Genomic DNA, 24,917 nt, shown 5'->3' on the forward strand with positions numbered 1-24,917 from the left:
AAAAAAAAAAAAGTCTGGGGCTCACATTCACTGTGATTACACCTTAACCCGGGTCCCTGGATTCTGATTCTGTGAGAGAAGTGGGAGGAGAAACAAGACAGAGAGTGGGTATGGGAGGATGTGGAGGACGTGTGCATGACGGCCTGGACTTCGAGTTTGAGATCGAGCTCCGCACTTCCTGGCTGCCTGGCTGCTGCGCTTCCCTCTCCCCATTTAACTGGTTTGCTTGCCCTTATCTGAGCTGTGCTGGTGCCTCCCTGGGACATTAGGAGACCTGGGACCTGCCCCTGGCTCTCTAACTCACTGGATGAGTTTGTTGAGCAAGTTCCTTTGGGGGGAGGCTTTCCTCTCACTTGTAAAACCAGAGTAGGCCAGACTATCAAAGGGGCTTTGGTGTTGGAAGCCCTGGGCTACGGAGAAAATAAGCAGAATCAGGAAGGAGGGCAGAGGAGGTGGCTCAGGTACAGGGTGTCCCACAGGTCCCCATGAAGTCACCATATACAGGTATAGAAAAAATGGGAAACTGTAGCTACACACACCTTTATTTATAAAATATTCATTAAAAAGTTTACAAAGAGGGAGCCAACTTGTAGAGAATGTTAAGTAAATATTTTGTAATAAATATTTGTGAAATTTTGCAATAAATATTTTATAAATAAAGGTACGTGTAGCTAGGATTTCCCATTTTTCCCATGTATGGCAACTTTACGGGTTACCTTTGGGACACCGTGTCCATGCAGCCAACCCATAAGAAGTAGCATGTTCTTTCTCCCTCTAGATACCTCACTTGCCTTCCACAGAGCAGATAATAAATGCCACCTCTGTGGATCTGCACTCTGCAGATTAAGCCCTCAGAGGGCAGTACCATTGAGTTGTGACAAGTTTAGATTCTAGAGTCGGATCCTGGCTTAAAATCTGACAAGCTACTTCAGTTCTCTAGCCTCAGTTTTCTCACCTGTATAATGGAAACAGCAATATCCACATCACTGGTGGATTTATATGAGGAGATGATGGCCAGGTCTGGACAGCAGGAACTTTGTTATGATTGTGCTGTGTTCCCAGCGCCTGGAACAGCCCCTGTCACATGGTAGGTTCTCAGTGTAGGCCTGTTGAATGGCTGTAAAGTAAGATGCTTTGCACCTTGCTCCATGTACAATATGGGCTCAGTGACTTTAGCTGTTCTTTTAAAGTGTTGCTTTGGTTATGAGTAAACATTGCCTGTTACTTCAGTCTGCCATCACAGCAACCCTGGAGACAGGCAGTGTTACTCCATAACTTACTGCACAGCTAGTAGACAGCAGAGCCAGGCTGTGAATCCAGGTGTCACTCCTGATCCTGTGGTCTCTACCTGTGCCCTGCCACCCCATCCCAGAGAGGGGACATCACTTGTGTGCCTCCTCTGCTCTGCTGCCTCTGAAGTTCCCTGAAACTCCTTTCACGTGGATGCAAATTGAAGGGAAGGGGAGAGGAAAGACAGGTTACAGGGTGGTCGCCTCTTAGGGCAGCTCTAGGTGTAGGGGTGTAGGATGAGTTCCTTTGGGTTTAGCTCTGAATGGACAAGTTCCCAGGCAGCCATTCTTGCCTAGTTCCTAGAAGGATGCATTTGGGTGAGTCTGTAGGTTATTCAGGGATTAAACATGAATTGCTGGCTAACTGCCTGGCCTGGACTATTCTTCTGTACAGTTTCATTTGTGTCTAGCGCTTAAGGTGAGGAACAGGACGGAGAACAGAACGGACAAGCGTATGAGGTCCCAGCCACCCAGCCTCCTGGAGCCCACTCGTGCCTCCTGCTGGGTTCTGCCCCTGCCAATACTAGTATTTAGCAAATGAGATCAACCACAGCTCCTAGAAGGACCAGTGACCGGCGGTACCCAGGGAGAGCAGCTAGAGGACTTGGGTGGTGGCTAGGGAAGGCCCCTGGAACCACATGCTGGGAAACTCCTCCAGCAACAAAGCTGGGGTTCACTGTAAGTGCTGGGGCCAACCTCTGTCCCCAGGCAGTCTGGGAGGACTGTAACTGTGACACAGAGTAGATTACAGTTAACAGACAAGAGGGGAGTGTCCATGGGATCCTGTAGATGGAAGGACTTCAGTGTCCTGAGCCTGCCTTTCTCACACTGTAATCTGCCTGTGCCCTGAAACAGCATTGCTCAGGCCCTCGGGAAAAGCAAGCAAGCTTCTACAGCAGTGTGTGGCTCCAGGCCACAGTTCCTGAGTGTGACTGCGCAGAGAATTGCCCGTGAGACTTGTCCGTGGCGTGGACACTCAGGCCTGCAGCATCAGGTCTTTTAGGTTGGACCCAGACATCTACATCTCTAATATACTGTAGAATACTCTGTTAGATGTCCCTGGGACCTCCAATCCTAGAAATCTCTGACAAGTACAGTAGAAAGCACTGATGGAGGCCGGGAGCATAGAGATTAAGGGCCTAGGGGCCAGACCTTAAGTCTTTGGCCCCAGATTCCCTGTGAGAGCTTGTTATTTGATCTCTCTGAACCTCAGTTTCCATATTATAAAATGGAATTTATGATAGTACCTACCATATAACATGGATGTGGGAATGAAATAAGAATAATGTTTGCAGTACAGGGCCTGGCATCTGGTTAGCTCTCAATAAATGATACCTGAAGATGATGAAAAGTGGACTGCATGCCTCTTTCCTGTCTCTCAAGGAAGAGGATCTGACTTCAGACAGGCCAGCTGCATGGCAGTAGTCACACCACAGAGGAGAGTTGCTATCACCATCACTGAGCCATCTGTAAACTGGGGGTATCTTTCTGATCCACTCTGCAGGGCTATTGTGACCAAGGTAGTATACCATCAGAGATAAGGTTCTGAGACTTAGGATGAACCAGAATGCTGGGGTTCAAACCCCTACTCTTAGTATTTCTGAAATGTTGGGCTAATTAATTAAACTTGCTGAGCTTTAGTTTTACCATTTTGTATGTTGAAGATAATAGTTGCAAGGATCCCAGAAGCTGTTGTGAATAGTAAAATGCTTAGCACAGTGCCTAGTCTATAGAAAAGGGTTGGTCATCTCTGGCCACTGTGATTATTATTATTTATCATGCACCAAACTTAGGCTTGGTCTCTGTCCTGTTAGGCCCAGAGGCTCGTTCAAGGGATGCCAGGCCAGCTGCACCTTGTGACCTTACACTGGAGCTTCCCTGATTCCTATATGGAACTTTCCATTCTCTGGGCAGCCACAACCTGATGCATACAGAACCATTGGTGGTTTGTGGTCACACCCTCTGCCTGTAGCCACTAGGGGAAACTGAGGTGATGGGCCAGGCCTTGGACAGCTGGGATGGGGAGATAACTTGGGAACAGGATGCCTGTGGCAGTGCTCCCCTCTGCCCTTTCCTGTCTGGATTAGGGAGTGGATATGGCCCTTGCCCTTCGCCCCACTCCCATCCTCAGCTGTCCAGGGAGTACCTTAGGTGCCTCACTGGGTGTTGGTTGGATTTGCTGTGTCAGCCTGGGTGAAGCAGCCAGGAAGTCATCAGGTTCCCTGGCTCTAGAATGAAGTCAGCCAGGGATGGACTCTGGGAAGGGCTGCTGCTGATCAGAGCCTGGCACTGTATTCCCTGAGAGCATCGCAGCCTCTTTCCAAAGGGCAAACCCTGGAAGGGGATCCCATGGGGATTGTATTAGGGGTGGAAGCTGAGACAGTCTGAGATAGTGGCAAAGACTCTGAGTTGGAGATCCTGTAAGTTTTGAGCTCTCTGGGTGAATGAGAGCCTGCAGGATGTTTTGGAGCACATGAAATGCTTCCTAGGTTTCCTACTCCCACAGAGCCTTGAGAATATTCCCTTGTCTCTGTATTCCTCTCACTGTAACAAGGATACATGGGCCTCTACTCACCCTTCATTGATCATTTGTGATAGCAATAGACAATCAGCCCTGGCTCTCCTCACTGAGGCTAGCTAAGTCCACAGAAGCCTGGATGGAACATTCTAAACAAACGCATCAATCCATCAGTCTTAGGGGTGATGTGGCCTTTTTGCTATCTCTGCTATATATGATATGATTAGACTCTAAGCTTCATGTGGGCATAGGCTCTGTCTGTCTTGTCCCCTGCTCCATTCTCAGCAGCTAGTATGTTTCCTGGCACATCACAGGTGCAGTAAATGTTTGTGGCATAAATGATGGTCCTGCAACGGCCTGAGAATTACTTGAGGACAAGGATTATGTTTACATTGTGTCTAGGACTGAGTAAGGGCTCAGTGAGTGAAAGAATAAAATGAATGAAGACCTCTTTCTTTGGAAGTCAATGCTAGCACCTGTAATCAAGGGGGAAAAGGTAGTCACACTTGGTTGGTAATGGATGTTACTTCTCCAGATAGCTGACAAGGGACAGTCGGGACTAGTAGGCATGGCATCAGTGTTGCTTCTAGCTTTGGTTTCCAAGTTCAAGGACACTTGTCTTTCCATTTAATCATCCAAGAGTCCTGACAAGTTATTTCCACTTAGGGCATGAGGAAATTGAGGCTCAGAGAAATTTAAAATGTTTGTTGAACAAACGTGACAATTGAGTGTTGGAGGGAGATCCTGAACGTGGCTCTCCTTATCTGTAGACCAGTGTTTGTTCTTTCTCTGGCCCCTGGGCTGCTTTTCTTGAGTCTGTACAGTTTTGAGCTGTTATTTGTCATATGCACGTTTGGATTTGGGAGGCCTGTTGGAATTCTTGTCCTTCCACCCTTGTAAGCATTAAATGTCCTGGGTGCAGCCTCTTTAGAACCTTCTGGGCTTTTCTAGTCTAGAGAGTCTTTCTCTCTCTCTCTTTTTAGAAGAGTGCTCGAATGTAGAAGCACCTTTAATAATAGCCGACGTGACTCAAGGGATTTCCTCACCATTATACTCTTTTTATTTATTTATTTGTTTGTCTGTTTGTTTTTAGAGACAGAGGGTCACTTTCTCGCCCTCGGTAGAGTGCTGTTGTCACAGCTCATAGCAACCTCCAACTCCTGGGCTTAGGTGATTCTCTTGCCTCAGCCTCCTGAGTAGCTGGGACTGCAGGCGCCTGCCACAACACCTGGCTATTTTTTGTTGCAGTTTGGCCGGGGCCGGGTTCAAACCTGCCACTCTCGGTATATAGGGCCAGTGCCCTACTCACTGAGCTACAGGCACCGCCCCCCATTGCACTCTTAACACAAGTGCCTGGTTCCCTTCACTCTTTCCCCCTCTTTTCTCCAGGTACATATGTGTCTGAGGAGCAGGGAGGTGCGAGGGAAGGCTACTGGCTGCAGACTAGGCTTGCCCCTTCAGAGTAGTTGTTTGGTTCCTTCCTGAAGCAGGAGGGCTCGCTCAGAGCAATATCCAATCACCTGCTCACTGCTTTACTCTCGAAGTACCTTAACCTGGAGTCACAGGATGAGCCTTGGCAGTCCAGGTGTCCTGAGATTGTGCACTACACTTTATACACATGTGCATTTCTCTAGAGAGGGGTCTGGGCTTGCATTGGATCCTCATAAAGGGATGCATGACCCCCTAATAAGGTTAATAAACATTGATCAAAACCAACTAACATTTTGCGTATGGGGAAACTAAGCCCTATGCTAGGCACTTTTCCAGGACCATAATCTGTGACCAGAGATTCTATTTCTCCTATCCACAGAGGACTCATCATGGTGAGCAGTAACCTCAGCTACATCATCGAGCCCCTCCCTGACAGCGAGGGCCAACACCTAATCTACAGAGCTGAACATCTCAAGCTGCCCCCAGGAAACTGCGGGTTTGAGCACTCCAAGCTCACCACCAGGGACTGGGCCCTTCAGTTTACACACCAGACCAAGAAACGACCTCGCAGGGTGAGTTTTGAGGTTCGTGGTGCAGGAATCAACCTGGGCATAGGCTTGTCTCCTCTGAGGACCTTTACTTTGAATCCAGGAGTATTTCTCAATGGAAAGGGTGATGGTTAAGAAGGAGGAAGTTACTTTCTTTTTTTATTCTAAGTCATTACTGAGCGTGAGATACTCTCATAATAAAATAACTGCTTCAGGGGGAAACAATACTATATTTAAAATACTCTGAGATGCTGATTTCATAAATTTTAAAAACTGAAACAAAAGTATGTCTTCCCTTTTTGAATTGCCACTTTCCCATATTCACAAATGCTTGTATTTATTCGTACTGAAAATAGAGGTTGTGGTTTCAAGATTATTTAGGAACCTGCTTGTCAGCATGTTCCCTCACAGTATGATAGTCTCTACTCTGCCTGTGCTGGCCAGATCCACCCGGTACTACTTTTTTTGAGACAGAGTCTCCGTCACCTGGGTAAAGTGCCATGGTGTTATAGTGCACAGCAACCTCTAACTTAAACAATCCTCCTGCCTCAGCCTCCTAAGTAACTAGGACGACAGGTATGTGCTAATTTTTCTATTTTTAGTGGAAACAGGGTCTCACTCTTGCTCAGGCTGGTCTCCAACTCCTGAGCTTAAGCAATCCTCTTTCCTTTGCCTCTCAGAGTGCTAGGACTACAGGTGTGAGCCACTACCCCTGGCCCCACCTCAGTATTTTTTGAGAATAAAGGCCTGGATCCTGGATGCCAAAGCAGCCTCCAGGGATAACCCAATAGCTGTGGAAGGTATTAATGAGGGTGGGGCCACCACAGCCAGAACTGTCTCTAGTGCCAAGGATAGAATCAGAATGGAAGCCTGCTGTTCGTTCACCAGCTCTGTTTCAAGCCCACCATTTCTATAGTTCTGATCTGCTTCTGTCTCTTTCTTAGATGAAAAGGGAAGATTTACACTCTATGAAGTACGTGGAGCTTTACCTCGTGGCTGATTATGCAGAGGTAAGGGAGAGGCAATGGCTTTAGCAGAAAAACTGCTGTCTTGATACTTCCATTCCAGGCTTTAAACTGCTTTGGGGAAATGCTGACATGTTCATCCTTCTCTGGTTTATTACATGATTTTGACCTAAGATCTTACTAAGGGCTCTTTTTGCTATTTTAAATATAGTTGTGAAGGAAAAAAAAACCCACAAGGAAACAAACCCTTTCCTGGCTTGATACATTATTTGGATGGAAAAATCAGGACAATTATCTGGATTAGCATTTCTTTCTTTCTTTCTTTCTTTTTGAGACTGAGTCTCACTGTGTTGCCCAGGCTAAAATGCCCTGGCCTCAGCCTTATTCTCAGCAATCTCAAACTCCTGAGTTCAAGGGATTCTCTTGTCTCAGCCTCCTGAGTAGCTGGGACTAAAGGCGCTCACCACAACGCAGGCTACTTTTTCTATTTTTAGTAGAGAGAGGGTCTTACTCTTGCTCAGGCTGGTCTTGAACCCCTGAGCTCAAGCAATCCTCCTGCCTCAGCCTCCCGCAGTGCTAGGATTACAGGTGTGAATCACCACACCCAGGCAGGATTAATATTTCTTGAATTGGGTCTAAAGACCTTTAGATTTGATGTTTATCTTAGGGTTTATGAATTATCTATAGAAATTTTAAAATTTCTTTTTTTTACAAATAAGAAATATATTCTCAATTATCTGACTGAATGCTTTTTTTGCTCACATGTGAGTCCATTTTTATAATCACATAGGTGCTAGATGAGGACCTAAATCCATTGTCCCAAAATGTGATCTTCTAGACATCATCAGTACCTGTGAACTTGTAAACTCTTGGGCCCTACCCCAGATTTACTGAACCCTAAACTTTCAGGGTGGGGGCCAGCAATCCATGTTTTAACAAGACCTCTGGGTGATTCTGATGCACAGGTAAGTGTGTGAGCTACTGATCTAAAAGAATAGCATTTAAGCCTTTAACTCCGAGTTCCCTAAATTAAGTTCTAAGATGTCATGAACACTCACCTAGCTCATCATACCTTCCATACACTTATTCATCAATCATTTCTTAATTTCTTTTTTTTTATTATGTGCCAAGAATAGCGCTTGGCACTAGATGATATAGCTGTCAAGCAGACAGCCCCATCCCTGGCATGGCAGTTTATCATATTGACTGCCACGCTAGGAAAAAATATTTTTTCCTTGGGACCATGTTGTTTTATTAGCTTAAGATAAATCAAGAGACATGCGAGTTAAATATGCTTCTCAGGGCCCCAGGCTCCAAATTAGCATAAGTTAAATACAAGTCACAACAGTTACTGTGTTATAGTAACAGCACAAACTATAGGTTGAAAGTGTGTTAACCAGTAAGATGGACCCTTGGGGAGTTTTCAAGTGCAGGTGAAAGGATCCAGTATGGTTTGCAGAAATGAGAAAAGTCCCTGAGGCATTGATGTTGAAGCTGATACCTGAAGGAGGGGTTCAGGCCTCAGAATCCATATTTGTTTAAATCAGCCCGATGTTACTCTAATCCTCCCTTTATGTACTGACCAACCATAGAGCTAAACACGTCTTCTGTGCACGGGACATTATGATGAGCTGAGCCCTCACGGTGTCTAACACTGTACACACTGGCCGTGGGGCCCAGAGGACAGAACACATCACAACTCCAGTCTGTCTGTACCCCACCCAAAGAGTTTAGTTGTGAGCTCCCCAGAAAGCCTCATTCTAAAGTGGCTCTACCTAGTAACAATCTTGAAACACGGATGTTGGGGACAGTGCCAGGTGTGGGAAGAACACTAGATTTCAGGCCAGAAGGCCTTTGAGTGCCCGTGACCGGATGTTACTGACAAGAGGAGGTGGCCCTTGAGCTGCCTTAAAGAACAAGGAGGAGTTAACTGGGCACAGAAGTGGAGGTGAAGGGCATTCCAGGCGGAGGGAACATTGTGTTCTGCTTTGAGAAGAGTTTAGCTTTTTAATTAATGTCAGTATTGGTTTTTCCAGCAGCCTTGCGTATGTGTGTGTGTTTTACATTTTTTTTCTTTCTTCTCCAAAGACTAGTATGTGGATAGGATGGAGGAGTGGTGTGGGGAACAGAACCCAAAGCTGGTGTAAAAGGCCGCCCAGGCTCCACAGTCGTAGGAGGAAGTGACCAACCCAGCCTGCCTGGCAGGACTGCCCCTACTGTGGGAAGGTAGCTAGGAGAAAGCTGGACTCCTCGCACTCTGGAACACTTTTCCCTTTAGCCTCTGTGTTATCTAAGATCATCTAGTAGGGTGGTCTTGAGCCACTATTTTTTCCCGGCTACAGAATCGTTTATTCACATAAAAGCTCCTGAGGACTCCAATAGTCTAGCACACAGAAACCCAGATTCTCTGGGTTTAAAAGTGAGTATTTCTCTCCTTTGGCCTTACCTTGCCCCCAGAGGAATCTCTGAGCGGGGTTTGAAACCCCTGGGTGTGAGTCTCCAGCAGCCAGAGAAGTGGGGAGTAGGACAGGAATTGGACATCTTTTGTCTTCTGACCTCTGGGGTCACAGCAAGCCCCTGAGGAAAAGGGTCTGCTCAAGGGACCTCCAGGCCTGTTTTAGAAGAGACAGTCTTTAGCAACAGCTCTGGGCTCCCAACAGGGCTGTGATTCATGAGCTAAGGGAATGTGCTCATATCTCAGGGTTCTGGGCGCCCTGAGCTGAAGGCTCTGGGTGGTCCATGTGAGGGGGTGGGTAGGGACGTAATAGGCCAGGCTGGGTCCCTACGCTCTCCCCTTACCCCCTTTCCCAGGGGCCTTTCATGCTCTGCAGGCAGAAATGTATTTCTGACAATTAATTAATATGAGAGGATGAGAAGACAGGGGAGGGGAGGCCTGCTTTCGGGTGATTTACAACCTGGTGCTGAGATAGGACAGCCTCCTCCTCTGGGCTCTGAACTCAGAGCAGGGCGCAGACACGTAGTGCTGCTGCCTGGAGAGACTTGTCTGCAGTACAAGTGAGCAGGCAGCTCCTCACTCCCTGCCTTAGGGGAGCTGCTGGGGTGGTTCTTGCCTTGTTCATGGTGGAACAGGATCCAAGTGGAACAAACAGTAAGGTGGGATGTTGCAGGAGGGGGACAGGATAGCTGTAGACGCAGGCTGTAAGGGACCTCAAGACCAGCAGAGTGCCGGGTAGCCAGGAAAGGATGGTGCTGCACCATGTTGTACTTTCTGTGTCACCCCAGAAAACGTAAAGTGGAGATATTCCTTTCTCCAGACCAGGGGTCTGCAAACTACAGCCCATGGCCAATCCAGCCCACCACATGTTTTTATAAACAAAGATTTACCGGAACACAGCCACCCATTGTTAAGTATTGTCCATGGATGCTTCCAGGTTACCACAGCAGAACTGAGTAGTTATGGCAGAGACATATGGCCTACAAAGCCTAAAATACATGGTATTTACTCTCTGGCCTTTACAGAGGTTTACTAAGTCTTACTCAAGACTATTCTGGACAACAGGATACACTCCTTAAATTATGGAGTCCCAGTTGGGCAATTGTTTAAACATAGGATTAATATGTTTGAAAGATAATAAAATTGGGCCCTCATGTTCTAATAAATATTTACTAAATGAATGGAAATTCAGCAGCACTTTCTGTGCTATGGGACTAATTTAGAAATGGGAGGCAGTTCTGGAAAGGTCTGAGTCACAAGGTGTCACACTGAAATCAGTGGTAGCAGTGAGATTCTATTCTATCGAGTGACAGTTCTAAGGAAGCCCAAAAACAGTGGGAGAAGGGGAAAGGTGGATTTCTTCCCTGCGTCCAAGCTGGGAAGAGCACAACCAGCCAAACAAAGATCTCAGGGTGCTGATTTGCCTGTTGCTTTTGTTTCTTGCTTTGATACTGTTTTGTGGGATGGGGTGGAGGAAGAAAGTGAGGGTTTGAAATCGAAGGAACACGTATAGTGGGTACCCAGGGTAAATTAAATAGGTATCCAGATTCTAGGTAACCATGGCTGTGTATGACCATGGCTGTGTACAAGACATGGCCATCATTTACAAATTTAATTTGCAACTGTAGCAGATTTTTTTCTTTACACTGTGAAGTTTTCCTTCATCACTGTAAGCGAAAGAGGAATGTAAGTCTGAGGCATTCCTACTGGAATATCCTGCTCCTGGTACCCACACCAGGCATCTCTAGTGGAGCACAGCTCTCATTTCTGGGCTTTATTAGAAATATCTGATTTCTGCCTGATGCAGCCTCAGAATCCTTACTGTGGACGGCACTGCCAGCAGATCTCAGTGGCATGCAAGATGAAGTGTATTTGCCAATGTTTTGTTGTCCTCCTTACCAGTATCCATAATGGGCACCCAATACCCATTATGGATAAGGAGGACTACAATACCCTGTAGACCATCATGTGTCTGTCTGTCACGTGGCCACACATTGTGGTTACTTGTGTGCATGTGTTCTCAGCCCATTTCAAGTTTATATCCCTTAAATACAGGATCTGTCATTGTAGTTATTTCTGGTCCTTTCTCTGTTTTGATTGAAGCTCCTCTAGGCAAGGGCCAAGATCTCATACTTGTTTGTGTCCCACTTAATGTTAAGCACAAGGCCTTGCAATAATCTGACCAGTGTCGATTGGCCACATAGAAGGAAGCCAGGGTTAGATCAGTCCCTTTTCTAACCCCCAATGGGAGTTTGCCAGAAGCCTTGTGATTTGGGGTGCAAGAGAGTAAGATTTATTTCAAGGGTTAGAGGAGGACAATTCAAGTCATTATGCAATTATTGCATGCCTACTGTATGCCCTACACCAAGCTAGTAGCTGGGATAGATACCAAGATAAGGTATCTGGATGACCCTCCAAGGGTTAGAGGAGTACAGTTCAATTCATTATGCAATTATTGTATGCCTAATGTATGCCCTGCACCGAGCTAGTAGCTGGGATAAATATCAAGATATGGTTGTGACCAGGTCCTATTCTCCATGAGCTGTCACTGTGGTAGGGAAGATAGTTCCATAAAAATGGCTGCTCATAGAAGACAGAATTAAATAAGAACACATTCAAAGACAAAGCATGGGGCATAGGAAAGGTCCTGTAAGAGGTTCTGGGATCTCACCTGGTTCTGCTTGTCCCATTTAGTTTCAGAAGAATCGACGAGACCAGGATGCCACCAAACACAAGCTCATGGAGATCGCCAACTATGTTGATAAGGTGAGACCAGGTGTGTACTTTGTGGGAAAGGTGGCAGGTACCAGCACCTCAGAGGGGCCACAGGGCAGGAGACCACGTGGCGCCTGAGCTGGTTTCTGCTGGATTGGAAGCCCCACCCAGCTTCTGAAAGGGAATGAACAATGCCTTAGTGGCTCAGGGTGGGCATGACAAAGCCCCAAACTATGTAACCTCAGGCAAGTAACTCATTTCCTTTGGGCTGCACATTTTTTGTTTTGTTTTATTTGAATGTATAAAATAGAGGAGTTGTCTTCAGTCAATGGCTTTTTGTTATTCTTATTTTCCTTGTAGAATCTTTTTTTTAAAAAAATGAAATCTTATGGTCTAGTATAAAATTCAGATATGGCTCCTGAGGAACCTGGGGCAGGGAGGAGCCCAGTTTAGGAATTTTTAGGGTTCTTAAAAGTTGCTTCCAGGTATAAAGCCCAGGGATTCTCTGACATAGGGCATGGAGGTGAGTCAGGGGAGGGAAAATATACTTCAACATTGAGAATTGGCTTGTTTGGGGCCAGTCTGTAAAGTCTTCATTTGCAAAGCTATCCTAACATTATTTCTGGTCTCTTAGTGAGGATATGTGAGTGGTTAACTTTCCCAGGTCAGGAATTTTTCAACATGTTCTTAAGAAATAGCCACATTTTTTAATTTTACTAGGACAGGCTGGTCTAGGACTTAGAAATACTTTGTATGTCTGAAAAAGGATATTTGTTATAGTAGAAAATTCAAGAGTAGTGTAGGTAACTGCAATGACAGTCGCCTCTTGATAGGCTAGTAGAATATGGTTTTTAAAAGAAGGTTTTAATGGGTTTGGATCACAAGTCTCTTTGAGAATCTGATAACATTTATTATACAACTTTAGAACACTCATAAAACTTCTCTAGCTTAATTCTGGCTCTGCAAGGTATTCGTGAATCCTATGTCTAAAGGGGAAATAATTTTTTCCCTAAAGACTAGAGAATAAAACATTTTTTAGGGATTACCAAGCAAATTTGTGTGTTCTGCTGTCATCAGATGGCACTTTCTATGCCCTATGTTTTTGTTCTGCTCTAAATGTCTATGGAAACACAGATCAATGACCAGTGACAGGTGAAAGTCAAAACATTGGCATTTCCTGGAAAGAAGGACTCTAGGGACACAGCCCAGTCCTCTCTCTGGCTCCCAAATCACTCAACAATAATGTTTTAAGTAATCCTACAACCCAAACACTCAACATCTGGGAAAACAAGGAAAGCTTGTTTTCCTGGGAGGAATATCAGAGGTGGACCCTGCTCTCACCACAGGTTATCTATTGTTTGGAGACTTGGCAGGTGGGGGACATGGCTGGATCTTCCCTTTGTAAGTTCCGCAGCTGGGCTAGGTGACAGAACTGAGGGTGCTGAGGGAAAGTGCAGGGAGCAGAGAAGCAGCAGCAAACCCAGTCCTTACTTGAAGCCCAGGGCCTGGCTGGCCGGTGCCTTCTTGGTTCTCTCCTCAGTGAGTCCCGGCGGAGGTGGAGGAAGGCACACCCGCTTCTCTGAAACTTGCTGACCCAGCTGCTCAAACTGAACTATTACTGAACTAAAACTGGAATGAACTATATTAATTTGCTGAATCATGAACCCACTCTAAAATGTTTTTCCTTAACTGTGAAAAAGCTAAGTTTACTTCCTTAAAAAACAAATTCCCCGCTAAAGCAAATTCAAACTGGAATCCAAACCCTTTATTTTCCCTAATGATTGACCTTACATAAAACAGAAAAATTAAAATTTCCATTGAAATATACTTGCCATTTTACTGAATCTGGAGGCTAAGACTTCCATTGTTCAAGGGCAGTTTGAATATACTGCCACATTTAAGCAGGATAGGGTCAAGAGCCGGCTCTGGGTCATAATTTGGGCCTTCACCCTGGCTCCACCACCTTCCTAGTGAGACTTAGGCCAAGTTCTTTAACTTCTCTAAGCCTCAGTGCTTAGTACATAGAAAACTCTTAATAAACTTCGGTGCTCTGATTATTATTTTTAGCTGGGGCAGTACCTGCCAATTTCAGAATAAGATAGTTCTCCTGCTTGTACTCATACCTCCAGTGGTTTAGCTTTAAACAAAACCCCCTTCCTGCTTATGTTTGTATGAGATAGAAGATGACAGGTCATAAAGGTTAGATGTGGCTCTATCCTTAAGGAGGTCAAGAGTTCAGGTCTTATTTATAGAATTTCTGGATCTCTGGGTTGGACAAAACCCTGAAGATTATAAGGACTTTTTACAGTCTAGTGCTCACAATCTGATCCTGGTATCTCTGACAAAACCAGAATCCCTCCAGGGATAGAGAAAGAAACTTTTTTGGTTTGTTTTCTTGCTTTTTGAGACAAAGTCTCACTCTCTTGCCCCAGGCTAGAGTACCAGGGCATCAGCCTAGTTCATAGCAAGCTCCTGGGTTCAGGTGATCCTTCTGCCTCAGCCTTCCAAGTAGCTGGGACTACAGGTGCCTGCCACAGTGCTCACCTACTTTTCCCATTTTTAGTAAAGATGGATCTCCCTCTTGCTCGGGTTTGTCTTGAACTCCTGAGCTCAGGCAATCCTCCTGCCTCAGCCTCCTAGAGTGTTAGAATTACAGGCGTGAGCCACTGCGCCTGGCCAAAGGAAGCGCTTGAAAGGAAGCCTGTTTATCCACTTGTGTATCATTAATACTCACTTACTTCCAAAATGAGTTGGAGACATTTTACAATAAAATACCATATATAACGGGGTAAATCCATATAATGAAATATTATTCAGCAATCAAAAGGAATGACAAACTGGATGTGTGAATCTCAAAAACATTGTTCTAAGTGGCAGGAGCCAGATACAAAAGATCATATATGATATGATTCTGTTTACAAAAAAGATTTTTAGAAAAAGCACATCTGTAGAGGCGGAAAGTAGATTACTGGATGCCTGAGGATAAGAATGGGAAATGACTTTAAATGGACAGGACAGATCTTACTGATGAGATGAAAATATTCTCAAACTGCATTATGGCGATGGGTGAATAACTTTGTAAATGTACTAACAAATACTGAACTGTTCAGTTAAAATAGGTGGATTTTTATGACATGTAAATTATACCGCAATAAAGTTGTTTTTAAAGAAACCACATAGAAGATAATTTTTAAAATAAATATTAAAAAGGTAAGGGCCAAGTAAGGAATTGGGAGAGGAAATTTTCCCGGGGAGCCAGGCCAACGATGCTTATTGCAAAAGACAGCAAAGCTTACTCATGACCAGCTTTGTTTGAAAGCTCTTTTCCTATTTTAAAATGAAATTTATCTTCCTGTCTGCTTTATCTGTTGATTTAAGCCCTACTTGAGAATCACGCGGAGCAACGCTGATCCTTTTTCCACATGCAAGCTCTGTACATAATTTGAAAGCAACTTTACGTCCTATCTCAGTGTTCTCTAAGCAAAGTCACCCAAGTCCTGCCTTCAAAACGTTGTGCGTCTCTCTCAGGATCTCATGTTTCCCCTTCTGAAAAAACATCAGTAATACTTGTTTCCGCATCCCCTTACAGCCTGGGGCAGAAGAGAAATCTGGTATCCATGCTCTGAGTTCTTAGGCTGGGAAGGGGCTTTTGCATCCCAGGTGGCGTTGACAGATGCTTTGGCTTTTCTGTGTGCCCTTTCAGTTTTACCGATCCTTGAACATCCGGATTGCTCTCGTGGGGTTGGAAGTGTGGACTCACGGCAACATGTGTGAAGTTTCGGAGAATCCATACTCTACCCTCTGGTCGTTTCTTAGCTGGAGGCGCAAGCTGCTTGCCCAGAAGAACCATGACAACGCACAATTAATCACGTAAATAGCCTTTTTCCATATGTGTCTCGTTTGGCCTTGGCTGCAAAGCTCTGCCCGTAGTGTGTGTGCTCAGAGTTTGAGTCTGTCTTTTCCCCACTGGTAAGGTTGGTTGTACAAAGCCATCCTGGTTCCCTGGTCCAGGTGATCAGGCCTTTACCACACATGTACTTTGTACCCAGCACACCCCAGAAAGTATGAAAAAGCTTAAGGGTCACAATGTTATAAGGGTTTATGATCTATATGAGAAAATTAGACTTATAATTTTGTGACCTAGTCATAACTTAGGTCTTATAGTTTAGAGATCTAGTGATCTCATAATCAGCTGGGCATCTGAAACAGTTGAATATGTATTTGGGAAGTGACTGACTATGGTCATGGGCCACTTTATAAGGAGTTCATCTTGTTCTTCTCAGCATTTTGTTCCAGTCCATGAGCTAATCTCTCAGCACAGGTACAGGAGAGGGGGTTCCACTTGGCTCCCAAGAGGCATAGGGCTCACCTGAGATCGTCAAAGTGGTGAAGAGCATAGAGCTGTGTGTTTGGTGGGAGGGAGACCTTGAGGCGGGATTGTGCTGCATTTCCCTCAGTCCCAGAGAGAAAAGATCAGAAATTGGTGGAGGTTATGGTGGAACATGGCAGTCCCTTGAGGGCGATTATTTGGTATTTATTAATGTTTACTTCTAAAGATATTTTGAGACAGTTATAACAAAAGGCATATAGATAATAAAATAATAAATTCATTTTTTTGCAGTTCCTAAGTATAGCTCTAAGTCAATGATCATTTAAATCTTGGTTTACCCTTTAAAGAAACCAGGGAAAATAGAAACCTGGGCAGTGAATGGTTATTTCATGATAGGACATTCATCTAGGAAGAGTCTTTCGTTACTAAAGAATCTTAGTTACCATATCTTTTGGCCTAAATTTTGGAAGTCTGGTGTCTCGCTTTAAGCCAGACCTTGAATCTGAGTTTCCAGGAGGGCTTCCTCAGAGCCTTGTCTAAGTTTAGAAAGTAACCAGTTGGGCTTCATATAGATTTGCATATATTTTGCATATTTCTTTGCAGATTGTTTCTCTGAATATAAGTCTGCCTTTAATTCAGCAAATATTTATTATGCTTCCACTGTGTTAGATTCTGTGCTAGGTTCTAGTGATCCCAAAATAAGTAAGATGGTCTTACTCCGAAGCTATCATGGTCTAGATGAGAAGACAAACATGGAGATGAGAATCGTGTAACACATCTCCATATAGATCCCTTAAATGGATTACATGTTCATGGCATGTACAGAAACACTGGTTTTTGATTGATTCCTTCTCCCCTACCCTAGATATATGCAGTTGAGGGAAGGATGGTTAAACGACACAAAATGTAGCTTGCCATTGGCAGACAAGCATCATCGTTGCAGAACAAAGGCAGGACAGCTCATCCCCGTGCCACTTGCACTTTGGGAGGCCTCTGCCAGGACACAGCTGTTTCCCTGGCCCCAGATTGATGTGGGAACAGAGCATCAGCCACACAGCTGCTGCCCCCGTCCCTCCCTCCTGACCCCCAGGACACACACCACAGAGCCTGTGATAAGCTGTGGGACCCTGGCAGCTGGCGGAAGTGGGCCTGATTCACTCCAGCATCAGAACCTGTGCCACCCTCCCCTCACCCCCTCAACCTCCCCTCTAACTTTTTCCTGTGTGACAGGAATGGGATGCAGTTTTGCAAGCCCTGCCCATTTCCTTCAGGAGAATTGGCTGTGGGCATATTGTGGGGGGAAAGAGTGACCTTTTGTTCTTTCTTTCTATTTCCATGGAGCAGAGAGGGAGTAGGTGAGAGGAAGTGCAAGGTGTGGCGATCTGGAAGTTGTCCATTTGGCCCAGATACCAGGACCTCCCCCATTGGGAATGACCTGGGAATTTCAATAGGGCCAAGTAATACCCTTGGCCACCTCCTCTTGGGCACATTGGAACATCCCTTAGTCCCCACCTGAGCAACTCCCTGCCCTTCTCTCCTGCAGGGGCATGTCCTTCCATGGCACCACCATCGGCCTGGCCCCCCTCATGGCCATGTGCTCTGTGTACCAATCCGGAGGAGTCAACATGGTGAGTCCCAGCCAGTATGTTGTGCTGCACAGGGCTTTAAAACGGCCTCACAAGGCAGGGAGTCATCTTTTAAAAAATAATTTGAGATTTATTATTGTACTCCCTGAACATCAGGAAATGCAACTGTTTAAAATGAAGTCATTAATTTCCAAGAGATGGCGGTACCCAAGGGTGAATTTTCATTTACTGTAATTTACTCCTGATTTTCAAGCTCAGGAGAACCCAGAATTGATTGCATGAATATATCACTAGATCTCTCATATGTTCTAAGCCAGGGGCTGAGGAATAGTAAGAAATAAAAACTAAAAGTGTTTTAGGTCGGTACTGTGGCTCAGGCCTGTAATCCTAGCACTTTGGAAGGCTGAGGCAAAAGGATTGCTGGAACCTAGGAATGTGAGGTTACTGTGAGCTTGGCTGACACCAGGTACTCTAGCCTAGGCAACAGAGTGAGACTCTATCACAAAAAAAAAAACAAAAAAACAAAAAAAAACGATATCCTAATAATGACAGTGGCTTTAGACCTGTTGTCAAAAGCATGTGGAGAGCCTATATGCTCAGTGATGGGGGAATCGGTGGTGACCTGCAGGCTTGGCTAAGGAAACAGCAGACAAGGGAGGCAGAGGTGGAACCATCACCTTACCCCAACTCTCTCCCTGAGCAGGACCACTCCGAGAATGCCATTGGTGTGGCTGCCACCATGGCCCATGAGATGGGCCACAACTTTGGCATGAGCCACGACTCTGCAGATTGCTGCTCAGCCAGTGCAGCGGATGGCGGGTGCATCATGGCAGCTGCCACTGGGTGAGTCAAACAGGATGGGGCATGCCTGGCCAGTGTGACTCAGATGCTCCTCCCACCTCTGGTGGGGTCTTGGAGAGAAATGTGGTTTTTACAACAAAGAAATTAAAAGAAGACCAAGAAGGTGAGTGTATGGAAGGAACACTAGGTTTCCAGCAGGAGGTTTCATGCTGGTGAAACCCTAGATAGACTTAATTGTTCTCTTAGGGTCTTCAGCTGAAAAATTGGCCTGACCACATGTATCTTTCTTACTTCATGAATTTTTGATGATGACCATTTTTAATAATAGCCACAATCCTTAATCCTTGCAGCCCAAAGGAATTTGGTTAATGGTATTTTATCTCAGGTTCGATTGAAAGCTCTGATGTAGCCTCTAGGACAAGTTGAAGGAAGGGGACCATCCACATACCCCACAGGGACTCCTTGGGGAGCAGGAGCAAGAGTAAGGCAGCTGCATCCCCCAGGAGTCATGAGGATTTTTAAAATCAGGGCCATTGAAAGAGAATCATGGAGTTTCTTCTAAGGCCTTATCTTCTCAAGTCTAGACTCAGCACAAGGCACTGGGTTCTTCTAGGCTTCTTGGAAGTCATCCAGGGTGGGACCTTGGATGCACCCTAAACCATCAGGGCCTGCCTGCGCTTCTTAAAGAATGGGGTTTCAACATCTCCAAGAAGAAATGCTGCTTTCTTGGAGTGCCGGTGTCTAGTACTTTTTTTTTTGTAATTCCTTCTTGGCAGTGACACAGAATGGATGATGTTAACACTAGTATACAAATTCATGGGTTGTGTTTAAATCCCAATGAGCTGATGGTTAAGTCTACCCTTTTTTCTCTCAATCTAAAAAGAATATATGGCCGGACATGGTGGCTCATGTCTATAATCCTAGCACTCTGGGGGTCCGAGGTGGGCGGATCCCTTGAGCTCATGAGTTCAAGACCAGCCTGAGCAAGAACAAGACCCATCTCTAAAAAAATAGCCAGGCATTGTGACAGGCACCTATACGCCCAGCTACTTGGGAAGCTGAGGCAGGAGGATCACTTGAGCCCAAGAGTTTGAGGTCGCTGTGAGCTACAACATCGTGGCACTCTACCGAGGACAACAAAGTGATATTCTGTCTCAAACATAAAAGTAAAAATAAAAAGTATATCTGTAGACAAATGATTGAGAGATGACATGGACTATTCCTCCATTTTTTAAAATTCTTTACAAATTTTAATAATTATTAGTAACAAATTCCTTACAGCATGCCTTACTGCTGAAGGAATCCTCCAGTGTTTCCCCTTTGGATAACTCTCTCTTTGTAGACCAAAATGGTGGTACTTTTGGCCCTTTCCCCAAAAGGGGGACCCAGGATCTTCCACACTCTTATGAAAAAGAGCATGTATATATTTGTGAATTGGCTGGTTGAGTTTGGATTACCCTCTGCAGCCTTAAAATTGAGACGAGATCACTAGCCCACAAAGAAATTAAACCTATGATTTTGGCCTTTTTTTTTTTTTTGCCTCTTCTTCATCTGTCCCAAGAAAATATCCATCTGATATCAGCTTCAGGAAAAGTTTGAGTCGGCTAGTACTTTATTCAGCTTGAAGGCTCAAGAGATCTATTGTAACACACCGACAACTGTTAACTTATTATAACCCCCTCATGCAATGGGCAGAAATTGCTACTCTTGATGCTCAAATACATTTTCTGGGCAGAATGATAAAAATAAAACATTATGGGGAGTTGATATCTCATCATCAAGGATGAAAGAATTCTAAATTAATGTATCATGAATGTGCTAAGGGGACAGAATATATGTGCCTGGGACCACGGGAGTCTGAGCCCAGGTATAATCAGCCACCACAGGTTAGCAGGGTTGACAACTGGCTGGCTGCTGGATGCTAAGACTCTGACTAATTCCAGCTTTGTCCTCTGCCAGGCACCCCTTTCCCAGAGTGTTCAACAGATGCAACAGGAGGGAGCTGGACAGGTATCTGCAGTCAGGTGGTGGAATGTGTCTCTCCAATATGCCAGATACCAGGACGCTGTACGGAGGCCGGAGGTGTGGGAACGGGTACCTGGAAGATGGGGAAGAGTGTGACTGTGGAGAGGAAGAGGTGAGGGGCCATGATGATGCTAGTGGGAGGGGAATACTTTGCATTGCTTCCCAAGCTCCAGGTCAAAAGAGAATGCACTTGAGAATATCTTAGTCATCGGCATGTCCTGCACATGGCTGTCCAGGGTCCCTTGGCAAATAAGATGTGGAGAATAAGCCTTCCAGATAGACCATTTCTGCAGCCTCTGCCAGGTTGTGGTTGGCACTGTTTGTGCTCAAAATGAGTTCCTCTTATGAGTGTCTGGTGTAACCAGAAACCACAACCATGTGGCACATTGGCTCTCTCTTCCCCAGTGGGGCAACAGATGCCTCCTGGGCCCTCCAGCTGCATCGAGTTTATTCTGGAGGCCACACAGCCGGATATGTGGACTTGAACATGGGCCTTATGAAGACGCTTAAAATAACAAGCTCGTGCTGTTTAGCCTGGAGAAGAGATGGTTGGAAGGGGATGTAGGAAGTGCTGTCAAGTCTGGAAAGGGCTGCTGGGAGGAAGAAGGAGCCGGACTGTTTGTGTATGAGCTCTTTCCTTCCTTCTGGTCTTCAAAGTGAGTGTGCAGGGCACATAGCAGAGCTCTGTCATTTTTAACAAATGCATGCTGGTCTGCAGAAAAGCAGAACTGGATTGTTTCATCTCTATTTTTTGAAGGATGAAAATATGTATGTTAACGCATGCAGAACAATTTGGGCTAGAATACAAGAAAACTGAGGGTGAAACTGAAGCTCTGTATATGTGGAAAAAATGATTTTATACCCTTCCCTATGATGTGATTTTTCTTTTTTTAACACCAGCATGTAAATCTCAGAATAAAATAAGAATGAGTTAAAGACACCACCACCACCCCCAATCTCAGAAATCAGCCCAGACCCTTCAGAAAAAAAGGAGTTATATTAGTGCGGAAGGCCCAGTGGGGCTGAGGAGCATCCTGAGAGTGGACGTGGCCAGTTGGCTTATATTCTGAGAAGCAGCTTATTCAACAGAGACTTTCTGGGTGTGGGTTACAGTGTTGGGGGCTCAGGACAGGGTAGATGGCAGAAATAGAGTTCCTGTCCTTGGGGAACTGATAGTCTAGTAGAGGAAACAAGCATTGACCACATAATTGCAAAAGCATATAAATACAGGTCATGGTGAGTGCCAGGAGGGCAAATAACATGGTGCTCTGAGCAGATACAGGTAAGAAAGAGCTGGCTTGCCTGGGTGGGTAGTGACCGCAGTGCGCATATCAGATATCTGTGTTAGTGGCAAGAGGAGGGAAGTGGTAGAGGAGGGGCCCACGTGTAGAGGTGGGAGGAAGTGTGGTGTGGTAGAGTCCAGGGTGGTGGGAGACCAAAGGGAGGGAAATGTCCTTGTTCTGTCTTAGGGGAGACAGGTGTGTGTCAGCAGATGGTGGGACGTGTCTCTCCAACCTGCTAAACCCTTGGCCAGCCATGGTTGTGGTACAGTCAGTAACCACCGAGAGGGTCCCAAACAGGTGTGTGCCTTGGCCAGCCACTGCACTTATGCAGCTTTAGTTTCCCAGAATGTGGAACAGGGACAAGGCTGCCTCACAAGGCTGTGATGGAGATATGCTCCAGCCCCACACATTGTCAAGAAATGGCGTAGGAATTGGCTTGTGAATGTTGTAGGAGTGTGATAAGGACCCTCAGAGTCACTGGGGTATCTCATCACCATTTTAAAAATCTCAGGCTGTGGAGCAGAAAGGAAGAGAGAGGGAACCATAGAGACCTTCTATTCCGGAAAGGTCTAAGCCAGGGAGGATTTAGGACGACCAGCAGATGGAGGAAGAATTCTGAGGAAACAGGCCCAGGGGCTGACCTAAACTGTTCAGAGAGGTTGTTCCAGCACATTCTCACCCCCACAGCCTCTTTTTATGGAATAATGAGGCCTGAGAGCGTGGGGTGGAGATGGCAGCTGAGGAAGGCAGAGTGTCTGGAGGTTCTGTCTGGGATGGGAGAAACAAACCTTACGATTTCCGTATAATGCAACACTCTGCTATAAGTCATGTTTTAGAAGAATATGCGGTGGCGAGGAGAAATGTGCATGTTATATGAAGTTAACAACAGTGGGGTTACTATTACTTTGTAAAATACAGTATATATGCGGGAAGATGCCAAAAAGACATATACACATATACATTTTAAGGAAGGAAAAAAACTATTAAAATTAAAATACTCAGTATACACCAATAACGATTGTTATAATATGGGTGTGTGTATATATTGCTGTGTGCATATATATTGTTATAAATATGTGTGTATATATATGCATATATATATGTGTGTGTGTATATATATATGCCTGGGAAAATAGTCAAACACTCAATATGTAACAGCATCTCAGTTGTGGTGTAGCTGATAATTGTGAATATGTATATTTTTTCTGATAAATGCACATTAGCTTAGCAATAAAGCTGTAAAGCTTATCAGAAGCTGGGGCTGGGTTCATGGGCTGGGGTGGAGAAAGCCCTCCCTTCCCAGCCTCCCACCTGCTCACCCCACTTCTGCCTCCCCAGGAATGTAACAACCCCTGCTGCAATGCCTCTAACTGCACCCTGAGGGCAGGGGCGGAGTGTGCCCATGGCTCCTGCTGCTACCAGTGTAAGGTAAGTGGCCCTTTACCTGTGTGGGGCTATGATCCCTCAGCCAACTGCACTGCTGGGGATTCACCTCCTTCCTGGGGGAGGGATGGCCTCAGAGTGTCAGAAACTTGGAGCTGGAAAGGTCCCTTGAAAATGTTTACTCTCCTCAACTTTGTCCTCACAAGGATCAGTCATCCCAGACACTTGGTGCCTCCTTGGAGGGGGTTGAAATATTTATATTTGTATATATTTTTTTCTATTTTTTTTTCTTTTCTTTTCTTTTTTTTTTTTTTTTTGAGTCTCAAGCTGTTGCCCTGGGTAGAGTGCTATGGCGTCATAGCTCAGAGCAACTTCAAACTCTTGGGCTCAAGCAATCCTCTTGCCCCAGATTTTCTATTTTTAGTAGAGACAGGGTCTTGCTCTTGCTCAGGCTGGTCTCAAACTTGTGAGCTCAAGCAATACACCCAGCTTGGCCTCCCAGAGTACTAGGATTATAGGCGTGAGCCACTGCGCTCAGCTATTTTTCTTTTTTTGTAAAGAAGTGTCCAGAGAGAGAGAGAGAGAGCGAGAAGGCTTGATCTTATTTGTGCTTATAAAAATGATTATTATAATTTTGTTAACATTAATGGACCACTGAGTAGACGACAGGCACTATGCTGAAAATTTTATCTCAGTCAGTCTTCATAAAAGCCCCATAAAACGTATGCATGCTGTTACCTTCATTTTAAGATGAGGAAACTCACCACGGCACTATAGCCAGGGCAACAGAGCAAGACTCTGTCTCAAAAAAAAAAAAAGATGAAGAAACTGAGATGTAATAAAGTGGCTTATTCAGAATGAAGCAGTCAGGAAAGGACAGAGGGCAGCTTTCCCTGGAGCCCACCTCCCTGACACTGACGTGGGAGACAGAAAATACTAAGACTACTAGTGCTACACAGTACTACACTCTCTTATTCATGATTCCGAAATTCAGAAAGTTCTGAAAACTGCAAACAAAAAATTAAATACATTTGGTGACCAAACTTGTCCTACATCGACATGAGATATTTATAGCCTTTTCTAAACTGAATATTCACATTTCATTGGAGAAATATTAATGTGTTTGATCATAAAGTGTAATCCCAGGCCTTAATGGGTGGCTGGGTAATATACATATGTAATTTCATATATGTAGTCATATGTACTTATACACGTACAAAATGCGTATACATATTATACATATATGTATGCATGTATGTAATTATATATCGATACCCATGTACATATGTATTATGGTATCTGCTTTTGAAAATCTGAAGTCTGAAGCCCATCTGGCCCCAAGGTTTTAGACAGGAATCGTGGGCCTGTGCTTCCCACTTGCTGAGTGTTCATCATATGCCAGATACTGTTCAAGTACTTTCTTCTAATTCAGGCTTTTTAATAATCCCATGAGAGGATTATTATCCTGAATTATGGCAAGTGAACACAGAGAGAACACAAAGAGGTTAAGTGCCCTTCCCAAGGCCCCTCTGCTGGTTAAGGGGCTGGCATTTGAGCAGGTGGGCTGGGCAGGGCGGGGCTCTTCCAA

General features: G+C 45.1%; 1 protein-coding gene across 1 annotated transcript in view; it reads left to right on the forward strand.

Annotated features, from left to right (window-relative positions):
- Positions 1-24,917, forward strand: part of ADAM19 (ADAM metallopeptidase domain 19) — an 84,980-nt gene that overhangs the window by 45,620 nt on the left and 14,443 nt on the right. The window contains exons 6-13 of the mRNA XM_023516678.1: positions 5,618-5,810; positions 6,731-6,796; positions 11,901-11,972; positions 15,625-15,791; positions 17,795-17,879; positions 18,541-18,680; positions 20,598-20,775; positions 23,285-23,374. Coding sequence (XP_023372446.1) covers positions 5,618-5,810; positions 6,731-6,796; positions 11,901-11,972; positions 15,625-15,791; positions 17,795-17,879; positions 18,541-18,680; positions 20,598-20,775; positions 23,285-23,374 — 991 coding nt within the window. The remainder of the gene's footprint in view (positions 1-5,617; positions 5,811-6,730; positions 6,797-11,900; positions 11,973-15,624; positions 15,792-17,794; positions 17,880-18,540; positions 18,681-20,597; positions 20,776-23,284; positions 23,375-24,917) is intronic.

The sequence above is a fragment of the Otolemur garnettii genome, unplaced genomic scaffold (assembly GCF_000181295.1).
Source record: "Otolemur garnettii isolate 467f Iridium unplaced genomic scaffold, OtoGar3 scaffold00003, whole genome shotgun sequence".
In the NCBI taxonomy this organism is placed as follows: Eukaryota; Metazoa; Chordata; class Mammalia; order Primates; family Galagidae; genus Otolemur; species Otolemur garnettii.